General features: G+C 47.1%; 1 protein-coding gene and 1 non-coding gene across 8 annotated transcripts; one reads left to right on the forward strand and one right to left on the reverse strand.

Annotated features, from left to right (window-relative positions):
• The first annotated feature begins 724 nt into the window (after positions 1-724).
• Positions 725-18561, forward strand: METTL2A (methyltransferase 2A, methylcytidine). 7 transcript variants are annotated; one of them, XR_005121798.2, is made up of 11 exons: positions 736-845; positions 1038-1129; positions 2706-3061; positions 4059-4108; positions 6275-6335; positions 7105-7244; positions 7918-8024; positions 8942-9007; positions 13421-13475; positions 15755-15901; positions 17986-18561. XR_005121798.2 is itself a non-coding variant. In XM_037492144.2 (10 exons), exons 1-9 carry the CDS (start codon positions 736-738, stop codon positions 13471-13473), a joined length of 1035 nt encoding a protein of 344 aa, XP_037348041.1. In that variant the 3' UTR covers positions 13474-13475; positions 17986-18561. The 7 variants fall into 7 exon arrangements, 6 of the variants coding, with proteins under 6 accessions (XP_037348038.1, XP_037348041.1, XP_054545710.1 ...); XM_037492144.2 differs by lacking the exon at positions 15755-15901; XM_054689735.1 differs by lacking the exon at positions 15755-15901 and having other exon boundaries at positions 18202-18561.
• LOC119233196 (small nucleolar RNA U13) lies at positions 13057-13160 on the reverse strand. The gene has a single exon (XR_005122343.1). It is a non-coding gene; the product is annotated as a small nucleolar RNA U13 (small nucleolar RNA).
• Positions 18562-21173: the final 2612 nt, after the last annotated feature.

The following is a 21173-nucleotide window of genomic DNA, read 5'->3' on the forward strand; positions in this document are numbered from 1 at the left end:
TCCCTGAGAAGCAGTGGAGATAGAGGTGTGTGTGTGTATACACACATACACACACAGATAAGCTATATATATATACACATACACAGATAAGCTATATATATAAGCTATATATATAGATATATATAGCTATAGATACAGATATATATAGCTTATCTGTGTATGTCTCTATACATATATATATAGAGAGAGAGAGACACACATACACACACACACACACAGATAAGCTATTTCATAGCTTTTCAGACCATGAAAAGCTGACACAGATGCTGGCCAACTGCCCTATTTCATCAGCCTGCCTGCTACCTTCTTCAATTCTTCTGGCCATCAGCTCTACAGTGGGAACCTGCAGCCTTAATTCTGGAAGTGACTCAAGATTGTTCTTGTCTTGCAACTTAAGGGAAAATGGGGGACCTGCAAGAGCATCCCAGCAGTGACCGCGGTTCAGGGGCAGGTCCCCTACTTCAGGCCGCCCCGCACGTCCACCAGCGCCCTCTCAGGGCAAACACAAAACGGGTGAAACCCCGCCGGCGTCTCCCCCACCCAGGGAGCGCGTCCCGGCCGGACCAGTCCCTGCAGGCGCGGCGCCAGCAACACCCCGACGCGCGACTCCGGCGCCGCCACGCCCCGCCCCGCTTCCGTCTTTTCCCGCCCAGACCCCGCGTCTTCCGGAAGAGGGCGTGGTCCCGCGGGAAGTTCTCGCGAGACGGAAAAACAGGCATTTCCGGCTCCGGTGTCATGGCTGACTCCTGTGCAGGAGACGCGGCCGCCTCCGCGGGCGGGAAAAGGCCACAGTTCGGCGGCCGCTTGCTGAGCGACCCGGCGCGCGTCTTCCACCACAATGCCTGGTAACCGCCCTGCCCCTCGCCCGGCCTGCGGCTCGCCCTCCGACCCGCCGAGAAGGCCCTGGTCGTCGGCCACGAGTCCCGCTGCCCTGCTCGAGACGCTCCCCCGCGGGGGCGAGGCGCGCCGGGGCCGGCGGCTCCCCCTGCCCGCAGCTGGATCGTGAGGCCGCTAAGTTGCCTGTTTGATTTTCCCAGGGACAATGTGGAGTGGTCAGAAGAACAGGCCGCGGCGGCGGAGAGGAAAGTGCAAGAGAACAGTGCCCAGCGGGTGTGCCTGGAGAAGCAAGGTGCGCCCAGGTCGGCCCTCAGGGGCGTCGGCAGCCGGCGTGCTGCGGGGCGCGCTCTCCTGAGAGGCCGGAGAGACTGGACCGCGCGACCCTTGTTACTGCGCGGATACCGGACACGGGCAGTACGGGAAGGGGAGGGGACAGGCAGCGATGGGAAAGGCTAGACCTCAAAACCTTGTTAGCACATACAGGATATTTGGGGTTTGGTTTTATTTGGTAGACGGCAACTGTCTTTATTTTGTAGTGGTTGAATTTTCATTTGTCATTTCTAGACCCATGTTAATATGACTGGCCTATGTGGCCACGCGGTTGTCTTAGAGAATGTGCTTTCTGCATGAGTACACTTTACCGCTGAAGCTATGTTCAGGTGATCTAAATCTAAATATTGTGGGGGGGACTAATGCCTGATAAATAAAGTGTCCTTTTCCTGTGTCGTGGCTATGAAGACTTAGGGATTCTTCTACCTAGAAAAGATGGATGAAACAGCAGAGATAATTCTGACCAAGGAGAGACCTTCTCTGGAGAGGTGGATGATTTCACTGCAAAATATCCTTAAATACCAAAAGTAGGACATGCTGGGACTATTCCTAAGATACAGTTGGAAGGCAGGACTAGGAATTGGAGATTGGTACACACTGAAAGAGTTTTATACAGTTAGAAGAGTTCAGTTACAAAGTATTCACCCTGCATAGTTTGACAGAGACTAGATCAGAGCAAGTTAGAGTTGGAAGGGATTTTGAAAATCATGGAGTCCAATATCCTCTTTTTGCAGTTAATGAAACTTGAACCACAGGACATTAAGTGCCTTGCCTGGAGGTAAGCAGTTAGTACTAGTAGGGTGGAGCAAAAATCCAATTTCATATTATATTAGTTAAGGCCGTGTATTGGCAAAGTGCAGAAAACTGAAAAACAGTACTGCCTTTATCACTTAAAACAACAATTTGCTTTAAAAATGTACAGATTTACTTCATTTCTTGTCTCTCACCTCTCACCAAAACTCCTCATCTGAAGACATTTTTCCCCTTTCGTCAGCATGTTCTGGCTTTTTCTTTTAGCCTGATTCCACTTCTGGAATCATTACTAGTATTCAGTTCTAGGTTCCACATTCTAAAGAACCATAGACATGAATTTAAAGAAGAGCTGCTTGTATCATAACTTGAATTCATATAGGAAACAACTGAAAAATGTGGGGTATTTGGCTTGTAAAAAGATTTAAAGGGGAAATAATTGCCCTCGAATGCAAAAGAGTTGTTCTGGATGGTCCTGAGAAATAGTAGAACCTTTTAACTGAAGTAATTAAACTTTTTTTATTTGTTTTATTTTCTAATCGTTTAAAGTAATCCAAAAATGTAGAAAGTGAACTGATAAGTTACTTGGGAGTTGATCTCTGGGAAGAAGATAAGAGAGGAAATTCAAGTATAATGATGATGGGACTAGATGACCTCAGAAGTCCCTCTGGCTCTGAATCTGTGGCCCTTATTTGAGGATACTTCTAAAGTGACATATATGAAGTTTTATAATTGACATTAGATGCAAATAGAGATGATTCTTAAAAAACTTTTTTTACTATTCACAGTTGATTATGAAATCAATGCCCACAAATACTGGAATGACTTTTACAAAATCCACGAAAATGGGTTTTTCAAGGACAGACATTGGCTTTTTACTGAATTCCCAGAACTGGCACCAAGCAAAAACCCAGATAACTTGAAGGATTTGCTCTCAGAGACCAAGAATGAAATATGTGAAGGCAGAAACAGTGAGGATGGACCTGGTTTAATAATAGAAGAGCAGCACATGTGTTCTTCAAACAGCCTTGAACATAAAACACAGGTGCTTCCTGTGGAGAAGAATATAACTCAGAAACTCAGTCACCTGGAAATCTGTGCTGAGGAGTTTCCTGGATCCTCAGCCACCTACCGAATACTCGAGGTAACCTCCCTTTATGCCCCGGTAGGGGGGTGAGTGAAGATGTCCCTCTCTTAGAGAGACTAACCACAAAAGTGTTTTCTCTCTGATGTTGGCCTAGAACCACACCCATTTTTTAACTAATAAAATGCCCTAAATGCAGCCCAGATATCTGATGGTCATGGCAGACAAAGCTAGATTACCTGAGGTGCTAACTGGAAACATCATATTGCATCTCAGACTTGTGTCTTGCCATCTGGACTGGAGTCCCAGGTCACAAAACAATTTAGGCTACTTGCCTTCCAACACAGTTCCAATAAGATGGGGATTGGTTGGGATGCTGCCTGCATCTCGGTCATGGAAGAATACTTGCTTCTGAGTTTGGATGTGTTACAGTGGCCAGGCAGAGCTGCTAAAATGTCTAGGTGGTACTGTGACCTAAGTTCCTACATGGTGACCACACATTACACAGGAAGCAGATTTGGGAGCTGGCTAGTTTTGGTATTGAGTTTTGATATGACCTTGTACTATTCTTCACCTCCCCAAGCCAAATGGAACTTCTGCCTCTCTCTCTGCCTCATAGTGATGAGGATTAGTCGAGGTGCTGTGGCTAAGAATAGTGTTTGGCACTTGGGGCACATAGTAAGCCCGTAGTAGTCTGTTTTTATTACCATACCCAGCGCTCTATTCAAACATGATTACCTTGGTTCCCTTGTGAACGTTTCAGCCCTGACTACTGGAAACTTTTCCAGTAATCATAGAGTGGAGTTCAGTAAGAAAATACTTTCATCTACAGGACCATATCCTTTTTTCTAGACCAGCTTCTGCTAATGAAAGCCCACACTCTTGTCTTTCATCACTACCTCTTTGAGGACCCCCAGGGTCAAGGATTGTTGTGGATGCTGGGTCACTCCACCTTCTCTTACACAGCTAGGCAAGGTTAGCTACTGATTATTTGTCCAGTTTCAGAGAACTCGTTCCTTGGAAAGTTCTGCAATTAATAGTTCATATCTGTCTGTAGGTTGGTTGTGGCGTGGGAAACACAGTCTTTCCAATTTTACAAACTAACAAGTAAGTATGTTGTAAAGTTTTTATGACAGCTAAGGGGAAAAGTGGGAGGGGTGTCTTTTCAACTCTTTTTTTTTTTTTTTTTTTTGGTAAGTTTTGTTTTTTTTGTTTTTAATTTATACAAGACCCAGGGTACAGTCCAGATGTGCAGGAGGGTGAGAGGATTCACCAGAGACGGAGCTGGGAACAGAACAGGCAGACTGACGAAATACACTGCTGAGGGGAGCAGTGGGTGAGACAGGGGAGGTCTGCCGCGCCATATGGGTTGCTCCAAGGCCAGTGGGGATTGAACTGGCACTGCAGAGACTGCGAACAGCTTCACAGCACTGCGCTCAACCGCCTGCGCCACCAAGGAGGCCCTCAACTCTTTTTAAAGATTTGTTTTTTATTTATGTGTATAAGAGCTAGGGTGTAGGCCAGAGGTGGAGAGGGGTGGGAGGTGAGAGGATTTACCAGAGACAGTGGGGAGCAGAACATGTGGATTCAGTGAAATACACTGCTGAGGGGAGCAGTGGGCGAGACTGGAGAGATCTGCCTTGCTACGTGGGTAGCTCTCTGGCCAGGGATCGAACTCATGCTGCAGTGGCTGGCGATGGCTTGATAGTGCCAAGACCCACCTATTTGCGCCACGAGGGAGGCCCCCTTTTCAGCTCTTAATTGCTTCAAACCGGTAGCAGCAGTTTTGGGGGAGCATGGATTATGGAAGATTTAGAAGTCTGCAGTCTCCATTTGTGAATTACTTTGATTTAATTTGATTTGTGGTTTACCTTTGTCCTCAGGAGAATTAGATTTAAAGCCTGTTACGGTGTTAATACAAACATGTTTATTTTCTAGGGTGCTTTTTTCTGAGGAACAGTGGTTGGCTAAGCTGTCATTTCACCGCATGTCTCCTATTTTCAAGCTACTCATGGAAGTGACATTCTAGTTCCATGTTCTCCACTGGAACGCATTGTTTCTCAAAGATTCCATATAAACAATTTAGCTAGTTTGGCCTACAGTACTTACTAACAGGATTTAGGAGCCACTAGCCTCATTAAAAATGAGCAGTTTAGAAATTTCTAAGAAAATAAGTAGTAGCTTACAGTAGCTTACACACTTGGAATCATGTTCTTTGTGGAAAATGGAGATGGCGTCTTCGCCATGGCGGGCTTGTGCTTGCTGAATCCACTGGTTCCTGTAATTCATTTGCTTAGAATTGACATCAGACTTAAAGCTTTCAGCTTAGTTTTCCCTGTGCAAGATCGCGCCCTGCGAAGCAGGTCTTGTTTCTTAACTCCTTTCCTGAGTGGGTCACACTGCATGTCTTTCCTTGATTCTGTGTCCTCCCAAAATGGCCTCCTTTGTTTCTGTTAGACCATCTTCTTCCTTCCTCACATTCTAGGTCAGGAGTTTCCAGAAAACTGATCTAATTAGTATCTGTCCAGCTGGTCATTTTGCCGTTTGGCGACTTGTGTCTTTCTTGTGATGCCTTAATGCCAACTTCATTCAGGTCAAGGGCTCTTATTTCTTCCCTTTTTTGTACCACATCTGGTAAAACTTCTGGGCCCCTTCTCATACTAATATACTCGTTTGTTTTTATATATGAGCATCATTGATTTACAGTTTATTTAAAGTATGCAATGTGGTGATGTTAATTATTTTCAGAGGCGTGATATCATCACCACAGTAAATTTAAGACTTATCACTCCCAAAAGAAACCCAGTGCTCATCTCCCACCTTCTCTTCCTCCCCCACATCAGTCCTAAGCAACGTCAAATTTACTTTTGTGTATAGATTTGTCTCAGGCATATAAAATAAGAGAAAACAAATTATTTTGAAAATGTTCTGTCCACAGAACTCAAGGAAGGACTGCTAATTTATATACCTCTTTGTTTTGTTCATCACAGCTCTTAATATTCTGATTTCCAGAGTAACACACATCAGTAGAAAACTTAGAAAATAACAAAAAGCACAAGTATACCTTATCCACAGGGTCTTAAGGAGATACAAATTTTTAAAAAGATTTTAACCAAAATTAAATAATAAATAATTCGTGGCTTAGAGGTGATGTCTTTGATTGAAAGGTACTCTACCGTTTGATATTTTAACTCTGCTACATGGGAAGGAGACTAGACGTAGTCAATTAGTTTGTAATCTAATTGTTGTACTGTTTTTTTCTGCCCACTCCAGTGACCCAAGACTCTTCATTTACTGTTGTGATTTTTCTTCCACGGCTGTAGAGCTGGTCCAGGTAAGTGCAGTGGCTCCTTTAATCTTGAATGATTAAAGGGAAAGGAAGGGGTCACATCTTGCAGCTGTGAGACTATGCACCAGTGTCTGGCCACTTTAAACTTAGATTTTGAGGCTTGAAATGAGGTGATTGTTTCAGTCAGTGGTCAGTGTTCTTTTTTTTTTTTTTAAGTTATTTATTTATACAAGCACTGGGCACAGTCAGAGGCACGGGAGGGTGAGAGAATTCACCAGAGCCAGAGCGGGGAGCAGAACAGACAGAAGGACCGAAGTACACTGCTGAGTGGAGCAGAGGGTGGCAGGAGAGGTCTGCGCGCCATGTGGGACCCTCCTCCGGTGGCCGGGGAGCAGCCGGGGATCGAACCAGCACTGCAGAGGCTGCGGGCAGCTTCGCAACCCAGCGCTCAACCGCTGCGCCACCAGGGAGGCCCTCAGTCAGTGTTCTTTGAGTTAGAAGTCATAAGAATTCCTAGGAAACATCATAGTACCAAGGGCATAAGGATAGCCAGGACTAGGACTTAGCCCCAAAAAGGTGTCCAGCATCAAGCAAGCTGATTGACTGGGAATCTAGAATATTCCATTTTAAAAACACGTTAGATTCCACGGGCTCTCCTGAAAGTTGTTCCCAATCCTTACCCTTGAGTAAGAATGTGTCTTGATAACTAGAACTCTGGTTCTGGCTGAGGTGGTAGAAGCTGTTACATTTAAAGCAACACCAGAAGCTTTTCTTGAGGTTATGTGAACAGTGTTTGTCTTCCAACTATTTGCAGACAAATTCAGCTTATGATCCCTCTCGGTGTTTCGCCTTTGTTCACGATCTGTGTGACGAAGACCAGAGCTACCCGGTACCCAGCAAGAGTCTCGATATTATCATCCTTATATTTGTTCTTTCAGCAGTTGTTCCAGACAAGTAAGTTTTAAGTCCATTAAGCAGTAGTGTGACGAAAGTAAAGCTGTGGGCAGGGGGCTTGATTCAGAGGGTGGCCCTAATATAAAAGGATTATATTTCTGTTCTGACAGTCAGAAAGATGTTACTCCACTAAGATGAGCATCTCCACCATTTTCCTAAATTTGTCTGGAAGTCCAAATTCTGTTTCAGCTTTTTATTTAGCGACTGTAGTCGGTTCTTTTCATATGATCTCAAGTCCCCAAAGAGTGGGGTACAGTCTTTGTCAAGTAGAATGACCCTGTGTGTATATTCAAAGATTTGGGCCTTTGGGACAGCCAGTCTTGGTTCCCACAGGTGGTCAGGGCTCAACTCAGCCACAGGGGCACAAAGGGATGGCGTCCCATGAGGCGCTCCCTGGAGAAGGAAGTGAGCGAGGTGGAGTGGGACTGTCCAGCCAGGGAGCTTGACGGTGGGTACGGGATGTCTCCAGCTGTGGAGGCTCCTCATTCTGAAAAGCAAAGCCACAGCTGAGGTTTGGTGTGTGTTCTGGTTCTAATTGAAACAACGAGGAGCTAATATTGCGGGGCTGGGCTGCCAGAACGAGGAGATCCACTGGCTCCTGGATGTGCTGCAGGGGACAGGAGCCCTAGCCTGGGGAGACCTGACCTCTGTTCCTTCCCTCCGCGCCCCTCAGGATGCAGAAGGCCATCAGCAGGCTGAGCGCACTCCTGAAGCCTGGAGGTATGATGCTTCTGCGTGACTATGGCCGCTATGACATGGCTCAGCTCCGCTTTAAAAAAGGTGCCGTACCCCATAATTAATTCCTGTGCTGTTCAAGGAGCTGTTGGCAAATTGATAAGGAAAAGCTCAGTGACCTACCACAAAACTAAGCAAGGGATAGTCTAGATTGAAGAGCATGTCCGAATGGCCAATAAACAAAACTTAAAGAAATAAAATAAAAATAACAATGAGACACCTGTTCTTAAACCTGTTGCTGGTCAGTTCAGAGAAAGATACGCTCCTCTGTTGTTGGTGTAAATCTTGGGAACAGAGTCGGTGCTTCTGGGTAGGGGAATGGTGTGCACGTCCCCGAAGGTGGGCCCCTTGCCGCTGGACTTGGAGGGGTTTCCCTTGCACACAACCAAGCAAGAAGAGCACTCTGCCATGGGCATCTTAAACCTGATCCTGTGTGTCTTAAGCAGGTAGGGTGGAGAGGAGAGTCACACTTGAGGCAGGCAGAGAAGGATTTCCTGCTGAGCTGTTAAATTGAGGTTAGAGGGGGCAGGTGTGGGGGTGGCAGTAGAATTGAACATCTGTGATAAAAACAGTGTTACATATTCATGAAGAGGTATCGACTGAGACTGAAGTGGAGAGACTAGGAGAGGGGCAGTTAGCACAGTAGTAGTAGTAGTGGCCGCCTGCATTTCCAAGAACTACGTACTGTTTACTCGGGGGCAGGGGGAACAAGCTGTTCTCACCATGCGTCGTCGGAGTACTGTGTTACCTAATGCTGAAGATTGATTATTCCCCTTTGGCTGCTCTCAAAGCACCACTCCCTTGTCTGAGAAATGACGGTTTCCCACAAAAATACCAAGTATAACCTGGAGAGGATCCCGTTCTCTGTCCAAGAAATTCATGTCTTGATGCACTTTGATTGGCAGCGAAATTCAAAGAAGTGCTTTAACGTTTCTCTAATTTTTTCCCATATCGCCCTGCAGGTCAATGCCTGTCTGAAAATTTCTATGTCAGAGGTGATGGCACCAGAGTTTACTTCTTCACACAAGGTATGAAACCACTTGTCTTTATTTATGCTAACAATTCCCAAAATACCAGATTAAACAATCCTCACCACACTTGCAGAAGTGAAATCACTGGCCCCTCTTGCCTTTTGTGGTTTTTCCCTGTCTTCCCCCACTCCTCACCCTCTACCCTGCAGCCGTCAGCACCTTCACTGTCCACATAGGCCCAGCTTGTAGTCCAGTCCTGCTCTGCTTTTCTGCTATTCCTCTGTCACTCTGTCCAAAGCAGGAAATGTGACTCGTAAGTGAGAGTCCAGTGCAGCTGCTTTGCCTTCTAAGCTGGGTCAGGCTTAAGTGCACTTGAGTTCACTCATGGTGGACTCATTTCTCATCGCACTTCAGGTGACCCTGAACCCAGAATACTTTCCTGTGTCTTGACCTTCCCCACACTTCCGCCTCCATTGGGCCTTTTCTTTAGCCTTTGGTTAAAGCAGTGGAACTGCTGCCCAAGAGAAAACAGCCTTGGCATACGTACATGTGGGTGTTTGCCTATAATTCCTCGTATCCATAGAATCCTTCTTGAAAGCTCTTCCCCAACAGCTGACTCTTAGAGAAAATGTCCCTCCGGTCCCAGACAGCCCTTCCCTGATGGTGTGGCTTCCTCTCTTTTTAAAGACACATTTAGCATGGGGCCTCCCTGGTGGCACAGGGGTTAAAGTCTCAGAGCTATCAAGCTATTGCCAGCCCTGCAGCGTGAATTCAATCCCCGGCCAGGGAGCTACCCACATGACACAGCAGACCTCTCCTATCTCGCTCACTGCTCCCCTCAGTAGTGTGTTTCAGTTGATCTGCCTGTTCATTTCCCCACTCTGTAGTGAATCCTCTCACCCCCGCACCTCTGGCCTACACCCCAGTTCTTGTATGCATAAATAAAAATAAATCTTTAAAAAAAAAATAGACTTGGTGATACCTGGCCAATACAGCATTTAAACGGAAGAGCCCAGCCAACAGTACTCGAAATGAATAAATAATGGCCACAGTCTCACTTCTTTTAACATGGAAAGTGGTAGACATAGTGTTTCTTTCCTTTGGGGGAAAAATACATAAAACATCATCTTTTCAAAACTAGATGAACTGGACACACTTTTCACCAATGCTGGCCTGGAAAAGGTTCAGAACTTGGTAGATCGACGATTGCAAGTAAACCGGGGCAAACAGCTGACAATGTACCGAGTTTGGATCCAGTGCAAGTACCGCAAGCCTCTTCTGCCCAACACCTGAGAGGCATCTGCTCTGACGTGATGGGAACTGTCTGCGGCTTTTTAAAAAGAACATTCACAGATGCTGTCTTGGTGATGCTGGATAGTTCCTGGATCCAAGCTGACTTGAATCTCAACTCAAGCCAAGGAAAAACTGCTTTTTATCAAAATTCTGACAATAGTGCTTCATATTTGTGAAGCCCTTAATATGTGCTTTTCTTAAGTGTTTTCTTGAGATCTCAGAGAATCTTATCATTTTAAAAGCATCAAGAATTATATATGAGGTGTCATTTGACTGTAAGTTGCATTAAATTTGGGGGGAATTCAGATAAGTGGGCTAGGCAATTAATTGCAACTGAATTGATACAAACTTGAACAAAGGTCTCCTTCAGTGGTGGGGAAGCAAGATGGGAAGAATTGTATCTGTCCTTGGATGTTTCCTTGACTCAAAAACATTGCCATAAAGAGCATCGAATTGTGTCCTTGTGAAAGATTTTGTCACAGTTTCCACTTGACCTTGGTTACATGGAACTTCAGACACTATCGCCCCTTCTAAGTAATCTGCATCTAAAAAATTAAAAGAATCTTCACTTTTAGAAAAACTGTCTGGTGTGTGTATATGTGTCCTTAAATACCTGACTCAAAAGTGATGAGGAGAACTTGTTATGGCCACATCAGTTCACATCTGAGTGTGACCCTCAGTGGTGGTATTACTTTTACATGTTTCCCTCTTGATGACCTGTGGTTATGTGTATGTATTTTATATAAATGTCTGTTTTAGCAAAAAGAATTTTCATTTCTTCATTCCTACCTTTTAGATTTTTAGCTCCGGTGTTCTCATTTGTTTTAATTATACATGTGAAAATGTGCTAAGACACAAGCAATGTTTTAAGTAACTCCATATAGTATAGTCCAGAAATAGTCCATGGGTAGGCAATTCTTCTGAACCATGTTTACGAGTAAGTTGCAAGGTGATGGCTAACATTCTGACATACCTTAATGTGTAATTCCCATAACTAAGGCCTTTCTCCTTCTAGCACCAAATACATCCCTCAGAAGCAGAAATCCACAGATACCAAGTTTTCCCAGTAGTCCCAATGAATTTCCTTTATCACCAGAAAAATAAAAGGTCTGTTGTGTTACATTTAGTAGCTATGGCTCAATCTCCTTTTAGTCTGAAACAATCTTTTAGGCTTGCTTTAGTGACCTTGACATTTGAAGATGACAGGTTGTTTTGCAGCCACCCCTCAAATTTGGCTAAGGCTGTGCATCTTGGCAGGAATATCTGATGATGCTGTGCTCCTAGCGCCTCCTCTCTGGAGAGACCTGATTTTAGTTACCTTATTATTGGTGTTAACCTTGATCACTTAATTGAGGTGGTGTCTAAGTTCCTCCACTCAAAAGTTAGTTAAGTTTTGTGGGGCAGTGTTTTGAGACCTAATACCCCTGTCCTTCATCAAAGTTTGCACCCAAGTTTCGGTCTGCTGCTATTTCTTGAGTGAATTACTGTGACAATGGTCACCAAATGGTATTTCCTAATCTCCCCATTCTTTCCACTTTGGTCAGCATTCTGTAGGGGACACTTTCTCTTTATTCATTAACTTCATATGAGCGCAGGGGTTTTCCTCAATGATTGTACTCCATTGCCAATGGAATTCCTTTCCAACACACCTACAGCCTTTGCTTCGTCTCCCTTAGTTGAGCTCTTCAAGCACAAGTTGTTCAAGGCTCATCTTGTGTATTCCCTGCCCAAGCCTGCATCAGCCAGTTCCCCCAAGAAGTTCTGGTTTCTTTTAGTGGAGAAAGGTATTTAGAAACCAAGAACTGAGCACTGTGTGTGCTCGTCACATATTCCTATCTGCAGGCCCTCTGGGTGGATGGAGCTCAGGGCTATGTGTGTGCATGTTCAACTATTTCTAAACTAGGTAGATCCTAAAAGCTGTTCAAATACCTTTGATTCCAATCACAGGATTTTTTCTAGTTATTTTCCCCTTTGTGCTTGAAGTTCCAACAGTCCCATGATCCTCAATATTCAGGATCAGCACCCTCATATATAAGCATTCTTTTGCCGCCCCCATGCACAGGTGCCCTCGGGCCCTGACACCCCACTCCAAGCCTCTCACCATTTCCTGGCTCCAGCCACTGGAGCCACCGCCACCCACTGGCCCTGCACTAACACCTACCTTGTTTGTTTTCACCTAATGAGCTTTATATGGTGGAAGGAAGGGAGCGCCCATCTTCCCATTGTGAATGATTTTTTTTCCTATCAGAATGGTAATGTAGGGCTCCCTGGTGGCGCAGGTGGTTGAGTGCAGCACTGTGAAGCTGTCCATAGCCTCTCTAGCGCAGGTTCCATCCTGGCAGGCTGAGGAGATACCCACATGGTGTGACAGACCTCTCCTATCTCGCGCGCTGCTCCCCCAACAGTGTGTTTTGGTCAGTCTGCCTGTTCTTTTTTTTTTTTTTTAAGATTTTTATTTATTTATACAAGAACCAGGGTAGAGGCCAGATGTATGGGATGTTGAGAGGATTCACCAGAGACAGAGCGGGGAACAGATCAGGCAGACTGACGAAATACACTGCTGAGGGGAGCAGTGGGCGAGACAGGAGAGGTCTGCCGCACCATGTGGGTTTCTCCCCAGCCAGCCGGGATCAAACCCGCACTGCAGAGGCTGTGGACAGCTTCATGGTGCGGCGCTCAACCGCCTGCGTCACCAGGGAGGCCCATGTCTGCCTGTTCTGTTCCCTGCTGTGTCTCTGGTGGATCCTCTCACCCTCCTGTACATCTGGCCTGTACTCCAGTTCTTGTATAAATAAATCTTTAAAAAAAAAAAAAAACAGAATGGTAACGTGCAGGCGTGGTAGCAAGGTTTAAGGGAGGCACATCTCACACAATGGCGTGGACACCCGGCCTTCATGCTCATGAACCAGAATAAAATCTGATGAAATTATTTTAAATGAAAAGGCTTGAATCACTGGCATTTCATTTTTCTTTTGAAATGAAGACTAGATCTGTTAATAAATGGTCCTCTAAAGACCTTCCTTTGGCATCTCAAACATTTCAAGGCAACAGGAACAGTTTTTATTCCATCTTCCTGGCATCTGGCTTGAGCTTTGGGCTTAGGTACAAAAAAATGAGTCTTTTCCTGCTTGTTCTCTGCCCTTGCTGAGTAATCTCTCTTTGTTCTCTCACTTTCAGGCTCGCTGGAACTCCTTCGGGGACTGCATAAGCTTTCAGCCTTGGACTCTTAAAGGTGGGCAGAGGACGATTAAACATGGCCAGGGTAGATTCAAGTACGACCTGAGTGCCACTCGACTAGGCACAAATTGGCCTGTGATTCTGACTCCAAATTGTACCCCTTGACAATCTCAAGGTAGTGCTGCGTTGGCTGGGAAGGCAGCTCCACATGTGTGGCTGCTCAGGAAGTTGTGTGGTTTAGATTCACGTCTTGAGAGAAGTTTCTGAAACTGGTCTCAGCACTGTTAATATGGCTGAAGAGGTAAGTTCAATGTTGTTTGAAAAACGAGGGCCCACTTAACTTGAGACAGGTGCACTTCAGCTGTTGGCATGCAGCTGTGTCCAGAAGGCCTGGCCTGGGCTGGGGTGTAACAGCACGAGAGCCCAGGCCCTCCCAGCACCAAGGGAACCCTGATCCCCATTTTATGTGCTTCCTCCTGAGCCTGGTCCCTGCTCATGCTGTCCCACCTGTTTGCAGTGAGCCCACTACCTGCCTTCATGTGAGTTCATACCTTTTGGGCAAAATCAGGGCTTGAAAACTTAGTAGTGAAAGGACAAGCAAGCTAAGCTACCCCACCTCCCTCTGACTCCCATTCTGCCTACAGACATTACTCTAGTCATCGCGGGGAGTTCTGTCTGAGGCTGAAAAGAAGCGCTCAGGACAAACAGCTTCTTTCAGTCTGTTCACAAAGGCCTGTTCTTTGGTTTGTGGCTGCAGCTGCTATTTTCAGAGCCCGGCTGCATCGATGCGTTGCAGATGTTTAAAATACTTCTTAAGTTGGTATCAGGTTGTGATTTGGGAAACTCGGTTGAAAGGTGGAGGAAGCACCAATGGTGAACTTCACAGGTCAGGACACTGAAATGTGCATTGTGGCCACTTCACTTTAGGCCAGTGTATCTCTTGGTTCAAGATCAGACACTGTCTCTTGACTGTAGTCATCGGAACATGCTGCGCAACCAAAGCACAAGACAGAGAGCCCCGGGTGGCTGCCAAGCTCCTGTGGCGCCCTAAGACCCAGTAGCCAGTGACCTTGACCAAAGCCTGACACTTGGCCTCTTCACCCTGTGGGGATCCCCAGATTGCATTCATTCATCACCCCCCACCACCACAACCACCGCTCTCCTTTCTCTAAGTTTAGATTTCTCCATTGAAACTTAAAATATCCTTAGAAGCACCATGTTGAAACATTTATCAGCAATAACTCGTTAGAGAAACACCTCCGAGGGGATGAGCAGGACTGGGAAAAGCCCCAAAGCATCCACAGCCTTGCTTCCCAGGACTCGGAACTTGCTGAGTGGTAATGGCTGACACTGGAGCTTGCTAAATAGCAGGTTCATGGGAGGAGCTTTGTATTCTGGACATTCAGCAGAGTAGCAAAGCACTTGGCCCACGATCTGGGCTCAAAGAATAAGGGCTGAATGACAAAATTACCTTTTTTCGTGTTCTGTCCCTTTGCCCCATCTGACTACTACTTCCACAGTTTATGGTTAACTTCAGAGACCTGGAGTGTACAGGTATATGGTTGTATCACTTCCAACTGGCTTAAAGGTACAGACGAGGGTCGAAAGGCACAGGGGTCACACACACCCCTGGACAGAAATGTAGAAGGTCACCAGAAGGGCTCTGACAAGTGTACACTCCACTGCAAACCTGGGCGCTCTCTGCTCCTTAGTCCTTGTGTGAGAGGTGACCCCTACCAACTCCTGAGGCTCCACGTCTCAGCAGGATGGACGTGTGCACACGTGCCCCTGCACATCCAGAGTGAGCAGTTCACGCCTGCAGAACGGGTTTCTTTTACCGACGTTCCAGCACTACAGTTAATCTACTTGAGCTGTTCAAATTACTTGGCTTCCGAAATTTACCTTTAAATGATTTTCTATCACGGTGGTAAATGTAAAGTATCCTTTGTCATGAGTAGAAAGTATTTCCTGAAAATAAATACAATGTAAAAGAAGGACGATTACAAGTTGGAGCTGGATGCTGTGGCTGGCCAAAGGCCGGCTCAGCCAGAGGCTGGAAACCCAGCAGGAGCAACGTCGGGGCGTTCTCCTGCTTGCCCCAAGTGGAAAGAGTCCAACAGTATAAACTCCCAAAGTACATGTCAGGTGCGTATGTGCCAGCAAGAACCGAGCAGGGTAGACAGGACAGAGGGGCGGAGGCAGCGGTTGGTGGGCTCACTGAGATGGAGTGGGCAGGAACATTCTCCCAGAAGATCTCCTCTAGGTAGGAGGCCCAGGGGCTCCGCCCTACAGTCTGAGGGAAGAGCTTATGGGATCACTGCTCTCTTTCACCAGAGTGTCACCCAGGTGCATTATGTACTGAGAAACGAGTTAGAAAGATCACCTGTCTCCAGCTGGCCATCAGCTCCAAGGTCTGGCTTCTTCTCCATCCTTCCAGTGTCCATTCAGAATGCGAAGTCAGAGAGACTTCATCCAGGCCAGGTTTGTTCTCCATCCTAGCCCAAGGCCTCTCCACAGCCAGGCCCTGCCAGATCCTCAGTCAGGCCGGGAAGCACCCCAGCTTGATCCCCTCCTTGTATTCGGGGCTGGAGTCCGTGTGTCTGGCTTTGTTCAATCCAGTTGGGGCAGATAGAATAACCAGACCCCTGGGAAAAACTGGGTCCCCATAATCAACACCAGTTGTACTCAGTGATGGAGGTGACAGCAGCCTGAAGAGAGAAGGTCCAGCTTCTAAAAGAAATATTTCACTAGAAAGCTTGCTTAATAGCAGCTTCCAGAAGCCACCTGCACAATTTTCCACCTAACCAGAAAATACTTCCCTCTCAATGCATGAAATCATGTTGGTGCATTGTGTTGGGGTTGATGACGATTCATAACATCTGAAATTTAAATAAATAAATCGTGAAGTCAGCCCAGCTCATGAGAATAGGGTATAGAAGCCGGGATTTGTTGATCTGTGACCCCAGACATTTCTGACGCGCCCAGGGGATCTCCCCAGGAAAGAAAAGTGCTTGAGAGTTAAAATCAGAAGTTGAATATTAAGAACACACCAGAGCCCATAGAGGGTTCCTTCAAGCTGTTTTGTCCTGAGGTCTCCCATTTGCACCAACAAAGCGACCGCTGAGCAGATCTGTGGTGACACTAACTGGCATTTGCTTAATACTCTTTAAAAAAAGCTTTTCATATGATTAATCCTCACAGCGCCCCAGTGAAGTATAATTATCTCCATTTTACAGATGAGGAAATCTGAAGTTCAGGCAGGGTAAATGGTTTAGCAAGGTCAGGGACGAATGTTAATCATATGGTAATTAGCGTCAAGATTAAGAAGGAGTAGTTTTGATATAAATGATATTTGACATAATACATGAGTTTAAACACTCTTGGCTCCAAGCAACTGTGCCTGAGCAGTAAAGCATTGCACCTGCTCAGAGGTTCACCCCGTTGCCTGCAGGGGTGGGGAGATAAAGCAGCCACCCCCACCCCAAACCGGGGGAGGGAAAGACAGCACTGCCAGGGTCCCCAGAGTAACACAATTATCAAAAGTCCATGAAATCAGCAACATTGTTGGTTTGGTAACGGGCAAATCCCAACCTTTTTATCATTATTTAACATTATTTTCCCCCTGTGCTTGAGACATTGCCTGTGAGCATCTGCTCAGCCTGGGGTACAGGGAGGACCCCACACCAGTCCTGGCAGCATAATGGGCTGTGTCCTGTGTAGTCACACAGGGCTGAGCGCTCACAAGGGCCCACACCAGCTTCAGTGCTCTGCGTTACCTTCCTGCTGCTCATCGCCGGCTCCTTCCCTCTTTCTCTATCCTTTGGAAAGAGCAGTGAGCCCCTGAAATTTTTTCTCCCTTCCTAATTGATTAGCTGGTCCTTACCTCTCCAGCTCCAGCTCTTGCTGCCTTTCCAAGCCCCTTTCTGCTCTCCTTATTCAAGGGAGTCCTGTCGGGGGTCCTTCCTGGCCTGGGCCCCTTGGTGCAGAGACTGCAGCAGAGAGAACAAGCTAATCCACTGTGAGTCTTTAAATGCTGCCACAACCAGATAATTCCCAAATCTATGTCATGAGCTAAGGACTTCATCTGCGGCTTGAGCTAGTTTATCTAAATACCCCCCAGAACTCTCCCCTGGAAGACCCGCGAGCACCTCAAACTCAATCCGTTCAAAGCAACTCAAGAGTGCAGGCTGGGGTTGAACTGGAGTCTCCAGTCTATATTGTTCTCGATGTCATCTTGGCCCAGTTACTGGATTCCTCCAGTTCTCAGTTTCCTAAACAGCAAGTGGAGGAGAAACAATGGGATCCACATAATCTGGCAGCTCAGGGGGTGGGGGGCCCTCCTAATGTGCCCCTAATGCCAGGTAGAAGGCAGCATCAAATGCCAGCCTTCATGGGCTAGTCGACATTTACAAGTGTGTAAGACACGCCTCCCTGTATGCTGTGTGTTCAGCAGGAATAGTGATGTTATGGCCTTTGGCAACTTTTAGAGAGAATAAAACTGCATTATTGATTGAATCCTGATAAGATTGTAACAGAAAGCATGATGTACATTTTTTTTCTCTAAGATCTTCAAGAGCTATGAAGTGAAGGACAGAGTTTGTCCAGAGGGATGAGAACAGAACCGGCAGAGGCTGGTTAACAGGGTTTGTCATCAGCTGGTGGAATTGTGGGACCTCCCCCCACGTCCACCCCCATGAAAAGTTGACATTTGGGGAGCCATTTTTGAGTGGAGCCTGTCAGCCACTGCAAAGACATTGCATTCCCTGTCTTGTTTGAACTAGGTCAGAGACCTTTAAACTGGACCAAAGATCACTGGACTGGGTCAAAAGCAATTGTTTTAAGAAACCACCAAACAAACAAGATCACGAGAACTGATGACTCTAGACTATCTGCCAGGGAAGAGAAGCGGCAGCCAATTGTGTGTAGCCGAGCATGGGCAGCGTAAGCATGCTAATACCGAGCACCTCTTTTCTTTTACCATATGTCTCATCTTCCTCTTTACCTCTCATACAAGACCCCAACTTGGTCCCACCCAGGGACACCTGCTGGGCTGTCTTCCTGAATTTGTGTACCCCATATTGCAATTCCTCCATCCCAAATAAATGTGCTCTGCCTTTTTAGCTGCTACCCAAATGTTTACATTGATGCCCCATTATTTTCTGTATTTTTAACTCCTCTATTGGTTAAAAGAGCAAAAAAAAAAATAAATAAAAGGGACAGTTTCAAATCCATTTAGTGGTGCAGAGAGGCCAAGGGCGCTGAAGGCTGAGCACCGCAGATGGGGGTCTGTTGCCTGCCCATCAAGGCCCCACCTGTCCAAGAATTGCCTCAGTTCCCCAGTCCTGCAACCCCTGTGGGAGCAGCCTGCTTTGGCCCTGTGACCTGCTGTCTGTCCTCTGAGGAGCGGACAGGTGTGTGTGCACATGACTGTAGTTAAGCCAATCGGCCGAGCTCGGGGGCAGGAGGTGTGCAGTGTGAGTTTAGGGGCCTCCGAATGCCTTGCGGGCTGGGGGAAGGGCAGCTGGCCGCCTTGGCCTGGAGGCAGGGCAGTCACTGGGTGCGCTGCAGGCAGAGGTCGAAGCAGGTGGAAACAAGCCCTGATGTGGCACAACCTCACATTGGAGGACTAGGGAGGCCGGTGGAGGGCCGCCAGAGGAATGGTAGAGTTGGGGTGTTTTCTCACTACAGTGAGGAGCTGTGGGAAGGTTTTCCAGAGAAGAGTGACCAATGGGAATTACACCTGAAAGATTAGTGCCCCTGGAAAAGCCATTGCGGGGTGCGGCAAGGGTGAAGAGACTGGAGGCTCGTGAGGTGTCCAGGCAGCTGGATGGACCAGCCTCAGAGGCGGGAATGAAGATGGAGGGAGCAGGAGTCCAGACAGGACCCCCATGGAGGAGGCTGTTGGGGGGGCCCGATGGAGACACTGGCAGAGATGGGAAAGGAGAGGAGACTTTGTGATTTCCATCTGGACATGCTAAGCTGGAGGTGCTGAAGTCCGTGCCAGGGGAGATGTGGAAAGGCTATAGGTTCTGTCCCACTGCGGGGGGGTCGGGGGGGGTGGGACAGGGCTGGAAGCCCTGGCCACTGGATAGCATCAGTTCGCAGTAGCTATTGCCCTTTTTGTTTAAAACAAACAGAAATCATTTTATTGGAAAAATGCAAAAGGGCAGTTCCCGATGGGTTAAGTTCCGGCGCCGAGGGCCTGATGCTCTGAGAACTGAGGGCATGAGGGCCGACTGCCCACCCCTCTGTCTGAAGAGCTCTTTCCTCCCCTCCCCATCATCCAACCCCAGAGGGAGCCAGGGTGGCTCCTGGCTGTCCTGTTCCTGCCCGGTGACCTGCTCTCTGCCACCTGTGATTGGACAGGGCTGTGCGTGCATGTGACACCAGCTAAGCCTGTCAGGGGCATCAGCCAATATGGGTGGCATGAGTGTGCAGCAGGCGTTAAAGCCACAGGCCTGGATGAGACCCCCTGGAAGCTCCAAGGAGGAGCCCAGCACAAGGCCTGTGGCCCCCCAACATCCAAGAACCGGTAGGAGGAGGCAAGGTTCGAGGAACCAGGGAGGAAGTCGAATGTGTTGCGACCCTAAAGTCCAGGGCAAGCTGCCATGGGTGAACCCCCAGAAGGATCCTTTAGGGCTGGATATAAGGTCCCATGATGGTGGACGGCTGGTATGGCGGTGGTGGACCTGGAAGTTGAATTAGAGAGGGCCTCATCCTTGCCAGGAATCCGAATTTAAAAAAATAGCTGTGAAGGGTATTTGGGAGGCTAATGGGGAAATTTGAAAATAGACCTTATACTAGATAATACAGTATCCGTGCTCAGCTTCCTGTGTGTGATAACAGCCTGTGGTTATGTAAGAGAGAACCCTGGTACTGAGGAGACACATTATAATATTTATTGTATTTGGAGGTAAAGGCCCAGGGGGGCTGAAACGTGCCTCTGCCCGCTGTGGTTCAACAATAACAAAGTAAACACATTTATGTATTTATTATATAGCTATCGAGATATATATATATATATATATATATATATATATATAACATGTAGGTATATTATCTGTGAGAAAGGAAATGTGGCAAAATGCTCATGGGAAAATCTAGGTGAAGAGTAGTTTAATGTTTTTCAACTTTGCTGTAAGTTTAAATTTTCCCTAAAAAATGGGGAAAAAATATAACTATAAGGAGGCAAATGGCATAGTAGCTGGAGCGGAGTGTGAGGGGAAGGGAGGGTTTCACACACAACTTTAAAACAAGAGAGTGTGTGTTTCCACAGGCCCATTACCCGGAGCAGGTGATGCTGGAAGCCGGGATGACAGGTGCAGGGCACAGACCTGGGGTGGTGCACGTGGAGGTCAGCCCTGGCCCGTAGGGGACAGCGCCTGGGGCTGTGTGGGTCCTGGGGTCTCTTGGTCCTGGGGTCACTGGCCCAGTGACTTCCGTTTTCTTCATGAAGCAAGACGTGAGGCGCTCAGCCTGCGGGCCTGGGCGGACAAGTGGGAGGTTCCAGCAGCCGGGGCTTGGGGCCAGGGAAAAACAGGGAAATTGGTTGTTTTGTGTTGAAGACCTGAATGGAGATTATTCAGCAGTGGAGGGCAGGAGCCAGCAGAGGAGAGATCAGGCTCCTTATCCCCCTTCAATTCTTCTTTCTCTGTGACATGAGGGGATTGAACGGGGAGCTCTCAAAGGCCCCTTCACACCCCTGTACACTGGGGGCCCTTTGGGACGCCCGATGGGGACATTTCACAGAATA

Source organism: Talpa occidentalis, unplaced genomic scaffold, assembly GCF_014898055.3.
Source record: "Talpa occidentalis isolate TD23 unplaced genomic scaffold, MPIMG_talOcc4v2.1 talOcc4.7, whole genome shotgun sequence".
NCBI lineage: Eukaryota > Metazoa > Chordata > Mammalia > Eulipotyphla > Talpidae > Talpa > Talpa occidentalis.